This window comes from Ailuropoda melanoleuca, chromosome 15 (genome assembly GCF_002007445.2).
Source record: "Ailuropoda melanoleuca isolate Jingjing chromosome 15, ASM200744v2, whole genome shotgun sequence".
Lineage (NCBI taxonomy): Eukaryota > Metazoa > Chordata > Mammalia > Carnivora > Ursidae > Ailuropoda > Ailuropoda melanoleuca.
In genome coordinates, this window is record NC_048232.1 from 639,492 (window position 1) to 646,004 (window position 6,513).

The window sequence follows — 6,513 nt, forward strand, 5'->3', positions numbered from 1 at the left end:
TAACATTTTTCACAGAGCTGGAACAAACAATCCTAAAGTTTGTATGGAACCAGAAAAGACCCTGAATTGGCAAGCAATCTTGAAAAAGAAAAAAAGCTCGAAGCATAACAATTCTGGACTTTAAGCTGTATTATGAAGCTGTAATCATCAAGACAGTATATGGCACTGGCACAGAAACAGACACATGTATCAGTGGAACAGAGCAGAGAACCCAGAAATGGACCCTCAACTATATGGTCAACCAATCTTCAACAAAGCAGGAAAGAATACCCAATGGGAAAAAGACAGTCTCTTCAACAAACAGTGTTGGGAACACTGGACAGCCACATGCAGAAGAATGAAACTAGACCATTTTCTTATACCATACATAAAAATAAATTCAAAATGGATCAAAGACCTAAATGTGACACCTGAAACCATAAAAATCCTAAAGAGAACAAAGGCAGTAATTTCTCTGACAGTGGCAATAGCAATTTCTTTCCTGGTATGTCTCCAGAAGAAAGGGAAACAAAAGCAAAAATGAACTACTAGGACTTCAAGATAAAAAGCGAAAGAACACAACAAAACTAAAAGGCAACTTTCAGAATGGGAGAAGATACATGCAAATAATGTATCTAATAAAGGGTTAATATCCAAAATCTATAAAGAACTTATAAAACTCAACACCCCAAAAATGAATAGTCCTATTAAAAAAAGACAGAAAACACGAACAGACATTTCTCCAAAGGTATGTGGATGGCGAAGAGACACATGAAAGATACTCCACATCACCTGCCATCAAGGAAATGCAAATCAAAACCACATCACAAATCAAAATGTCACACTGGTCAGAGCGGCTAAAATTAACAAGACAGGGAACAACAAATGTTGTGAGGATGTGCAGAAAGGGGAACCCCTCTTACACTGTTGGTGGGAACACAAACTCGGGAAAAGAGTATGGAGGCTCCTCAAAAAGTTAAAAATAGAACGTCCCTGTGATCCAGCAATTGCACTACTAAGTATTTACCCAAAGAATACAAAAAACTAATTCAAAGGGATACATGCACCGCGATGTTTACAGCAGTGTTATTTACAACAGCCAATCTGTGGAAGCAGCTCAAGTGTCCATAAAGAAGAGGTGGTGTATATATGTAACAATGGAGTATTACTCAGCCATCCAAATGCACGAACTCTTGTCATCTGCAATGACATGGATGGAGCTAGGGAGTATTACGCTGAGTGAAATAAGAGTGAGAGAAAGACAAATACCATATGATTCCACTCATATGTAGAATTGAAGGCTCAAAACGGATGAGCAAGGCGAAAAGAGAGAGAGAAGGGGGGGGAGAGAGAGAAACCAAGACACAGACTCCTCACTCTAGAGAACACACTGCTGGTCACCAGAGCGGAGGTGGGTGGGAGGTGGGGGAAACAGGTGATGGGAGTGAAGGAGAGCACTTGCGGTGATGAGCACGGGTGACATACAGAAGCACTGAATCACTACACTATACGCTGATGTTACATTGTGTTGGCTAACTGGAATTAAAATGAAAACTTTACAAATAAATACTTAAAACGCAATATCAATCCCATTGTGTCTTTCTGGCATCCCCGCCTATTTCTCACCTGCATCATGGTGCAGGTATGTGACGTTCAGCTCAGCTTCGGTGAGTGACGTGCCCTCAGAAGCTCGCTTGCATTTCCTAGCCACTCAGCCCCTCCATGCTCCCGGAACTCAGCAAGGCTCTAAGTTATGCACAGGCCTGTGGTCTCAAAGTAGTTCTCAGGGGCTTTAAACATCTGCATTTTTCTGAGGTGAACCCGGGTTTTCAGAAGACCACATTACCAGGCATTCAAACTTCACAAAAATTTACTAAGTCTTGAGTTTTTAGGACTCGAGAAAGGCAGGCAACAATTGCCTAGATGTAGGAGTTACAGAATGGCAGTGCCTACAGAGGAGGTCTGATCTTGAATGCAGTGTTTAACATTTCTCAGGATTCGCACAGCTTGACACGGTGAGGTGGCCCTGGTCCCACAGCCTGGCTGGACCAAGTGAGCACATGCTGTTACCCGTCTCTAAGATCCTGAAGTAACCAGAATATCCCAACACAGCCACAGATGCATTCCCCTTAAGAAATGCACTTGCATCATGTGTCTGGCCTTCCAAGTGGCCACACGTGTCACCACGTGAGTCAGGAACATAAAATGTAACAGATGGCAATGGGAGAAAATGTCACTTCTGAAGGTAATTTAGTAACCAAGGAGAATAATTCATTAAAGGTAACTAATAACTGACGACCTACTCTGAGGCTAGTCTTGTTAAGTCAAAATGTTATAGGAATTCATTAATTCCAACTGGAATCAACCAATATAAACGACCTTACCAAAGGGTTCACCAAAAACCAGACTAAACTGACCAACGAGGCAGAATTATGGGTGGTTTTATTAACTACTAATTCGTATTTTCCAAGTTAAAGCAGAGAAAATAGATCTTTTGAAATGGGAGAGCACATACCCACTGGCTCAGGGGACTGGACCAAGAATTTACTCAAGGTCTTTCCAGTCCTCCAAGTGTCTACATGCTTCCTCCCACGTGTCCATGCACGCTTCTAACTGGGCATGCTTCATGTGGAAACACACCGACCCCCCCAGAGCTCTGCAGAAGCATTATCATCCACAGGAGGAACTTTTACTTAACCCTGGCAAATGCGGCCACACCTCAGGTGCTAAGCACTCACACGAGCCCACCCCTTAATCCTGGGTTTGTTCCAACTGTAACTTATAACAGAAGGCAGTAACGCTTTCCACACAGGGGATACAAGTTAAATGTTTTAAATGAAAAATACCGATGAACTAATTCATTCAGAAGTTCATTCTGCTTGTCAGAACTGTTACGTTCACGTTATTTCACTCGTACCGTACAGTTACCCACACAAAGACAACTCATCTCAGTGTGTGCGTAGACCGCCGTGTGCACACTAGGCTCTCGGCCATGCCCACCACACAGCGCGTGCACACGCAGACACCAGGTGGTGACACTCGGAGACTTGTCAGCAACCAGCATTTCTACCGATTCACCTCCAGCTTCTCCTCTTCAGGCTGCCACGTCAGTTATCACCTGATGCTCATTACATTAAGAAAAACCCTCTTCTGAAAAGCTCCACATGTCTTAACCTTCATTCACGTAGTTAAACCTCACGTTTACATTTGTTTTAAAGTCTTAGAATAGTGTCAAGGGCTGGATGTACTCACTGTCAGCTTCTCCTCCCGTTTCTTCCTGTAACCAAAGGAATTCTTCCTACAGAACAGGAAAGTGAAAGACAGTGAATTTTTTCCCACTTGGAAGGTTTTTCGTTGAGCACATGTATGTGCACACAGTTAGTCTTTCTTACTTTGTAATCTGTTACAGATGACTTTTAAGTGCAAAATCCCAACCTTAGGAAGTATAAGCAAAATAAAACTTTTACAGTAAAAGAGTAAAGCTGATGTCTTGATTTAAAAAAAAGAAAAAAAACTGGGGCGCCTGGGTGGCTCAGCCATTATGCATCTGCCTTCGGCTCAGGTCATGATCCCAGAGTCCTGGGATCGAGCCCCGCATCGGGCTCCCTGCTCGGCGGGAAACCTGCTTCTCCCTCTCACACTTCCCTTGCTTGTGTTCCCTCTCTCGCTCTCTCTCTCTGTCAAATAAATAAATGAAAGGAGAAGGAGGAGGAGAAGGAAAGGAAGAAAGAGGAAGGAAGGAAGGAAGGAAAAATAAAAACATTTACTGACAGAATTTTCCTAGTGATCATTTATAATTTTTGTTATAGAAATACTTGGGGGCGCCTGGGTGGCAAAGCGGTTAAGCGTCTGCCTTCGGCTCAGGGCGTGATCCTGGCGTTATGGGATCGAGCCCCACATCAGGCTCCTCTGCTGGGAGCCTGCGTCTTCCTCTCCCACTCCCCCTGCTTGTGTTCCCTCTCTCGCTGGCTGGCTCTCTCTGTGTCAAATAAATAAATAAATAAAATCTTTAAAAAAAAAAAAAAGAAAGAAATACAAAAGAAATACTTGAATGTCCATTCAGTTGCAATGACAAGATATATAAAACCAGACAATGAGCTACACAGGTGAACTGCTAAACACTGCTAATGAAAATACACCAGGTTAATCATCGAAGTGGAAAGACCCCAAAGCAACCTGGTGTGCTCTCACTCTCTCCCTCCCTCTCAGCCCTGACATGCCTGCGTCAGCCCCTGCCCGCTACCACCAGCCGGCACCAGGGTTTCCAAGCCCCGGGCACCAGCAAGACCCAGCTTCCAGCTGCGTGCACAGGGCTCTAGATTTCTGGGGGCCAGCACCATGCCCCACACTGAAGCAACCAACACCGACAGAGTGGCCAAGTCCCGGCAGGCCCTGAGGCCACACTCCACTTTCATGCCTGTGGCCTAACAGCCCATAAGCTAATTCTACTTCGTAATTTTATTTTTATTTACTTATCCCTTTGTTATTTCAACTGAATATACTGATACTGTGTAAGCTGGAAAGGAATTTAAAAAAATAATCTTGACTAATTCCTTTACAGGAAACCTACAAGCAGTCTTGCCCAAGGTGGCATAACAAATTAGGATGAGCTTAGAGCCCTTGAATGTGGTATATTTGAAAATAACAATTATAAAACATGCCTACATTGACGGAATTTGAAAATATCAATAACTTATTAGGACAGGTAGCTTGTAGCTGTCCGACAGCAGCTCTGAAGGACTCACCTCCCTCTCCCTAGGCCAGGAGGCGACTCCGCGCTGCTCTGCTCCACTCGACCAGACCCAACCTCCCTCTTGGTATAGGTGGGAGGATTCTGTATCCGTGTCCTAGGCTGACCTGTCTGCCGTGTTTGTGGGCTTCGAACACCATTAATTAGCCGGTCTGCAGTGAAGTTAAATATCGAAGGGCTTTCTAATAGCCCAGCTCCTCTCTCTGCACTAGGAATGGCATGGCGTAGATGAGATTTACTAGGATTCCTGTAAACAAAAGGTTTGCATGCACTCAGTTATAATGCAATCGTGGCTTCCTAAAATGAGAGCGCTAATGCATGAATGTCTCAGCTAAAATGTGCTCTTTAGAAAAATATTAAAAACGTTACTGAAGAAATAGTTCACGCATACTGTGTCTGACAGCCCAAATCTATAAAGCATCAACGTGCTGCTTAGCGGCAGTCCAAGCCCACGTGAGAAGCAGGCGCACGCAGATGCGAGCTGCAGAGAACCTGCAGGCACTCCAGGACACATTTCAGGGCTTCATTGCACAGGATGTAATTCTACGCCTCGAGCACTTTGGATCCGCACTAGGCAAACACATCCCAGCAGATCATCAGAAACAGCTTCTTCACTCAGGACAGACGACTCATGCACGTGGTGAGGATTACCAGGTTTAACACTAACTGTCCTGCTCTGCTGCTGGAGTACACGACACGGCCATGACCCGTTACCACCACCCCAGACGACCACAGCATCTCAACCGCTCACGGAACTTGCCTGCTTCTTGGAGGGTACTGTCTGAGCGAGGTCAGAGGGGATGCTGCAGGTTTGAAGGTTGGAGACGTGAACCCATTTATAAATCCAGTATTTGGAAACGGAGTTACCTAGATTCATTGGAAACAAACAAGTCAACAAGCCATAAACACACCTGGAGTTGGCTCACACTGAACCCTGTGGTTGCCTGGGTTGTTTCTTGACATCTTATTCCATTTTATACAGAAAATATTCCCAGGCTGAAAAGATCATTGTTAGATCACTGCCAATGATCAGTATTTCCTGAGCCAGGCTGGGGGCTAAGACCTTTTTCTGGGCCACCTCGGGTGATCTCCCTGCAGCAGCCTGCCAAGGAAGCCAACTGACAACTGCACGGAGGCTAGAGCTGAGAGCAAGCTGTGTCAGAAAACAGATGTTAGGGACAGCACAGGACCAAAAATTGCTGATTTAAAGAAAAAAAAAAAAAAAAAGCAACACAGGGGAAACTCTGGGGCAGAAAGATACCCTTGGAACTTTGTAAGACCTCAACATACTGTTTGAGAACAGCTGCCAGAGTCAGACTATTTAAAAATGGATCAGGAGCGCCTGGGTGGCACAGCGGTTAAGCGTCTGCCTTCGGCTCAGGGCGTGATCCCGGCGTTCTGGGATCGAGCCCCCACGTCAGGCTCCTCCGCTATGAGCCTGCTTCTTCCTCTCCCACTCCCCCTGCTTGTGTTTCCTCTCCCGCTGGCTGTCTCTATCTCTGTTGAATAAATAAATAAAATCTTAAAAAAAAAAATTTTTTAAAATTTTAAAAAAATGGATCAATCCCACCAGAACCAGATTTTGAAGACTGTAAACCACACTAAAACCACTAGTGACAAATCATTTCCTGTATGTACTTTTACATACCAACTCAAATTTGCGAAACTGTGCTCAAGAGTGTAAACAATAGGGGCGCCTGGTTGGCACAGCGGTTAAGCGTCTGCCTTCGGCTCAGGGCGTGATCCCAGCATTCTGGGATCGAGCCCCACATCAGGCTCCTCTG

General features: G+C 44.8%; 1 protein-coding gene across 5 annotated transcripts in view; it reads right to left on the minus strand.

Moving 5' to 3' along the window:
- Positions 1 to 6,513, minus strand: part of LARP4B (La ribonucleoprotein 4B) — a 65,038-nt gene that overhangs the window by 11,381 nt on the left and 47,144 nt on the right. For 3 of the 5 annotated variants that reach the window (XM_034644209.1, XM_034644208.1, XM_002924265.4), the window contains 3 exons: positions 5,490 to 5,596; positions 4,725 to 4,976; positions 3,232 to 3,277 (listed from right to left, as the gene is read on the minus strand). In XM_034644209.1, coding sequence (XP_034500100.1) covers positions 3,232 to 3,277; positions 4,725 to 4,976; positions 5,490 to 5,596 — 405 coding nt within the window. The remainder of the gene's footprint in view (positions 1 to 3,231; positions 3,278 to 4,724; positions 4,977 to 5,489; positions 5,597 to 6,513) is intronic. The other 2 variants (XM_034644211.1, XM_034644210.1) reach the window with 1 other exon arrangement.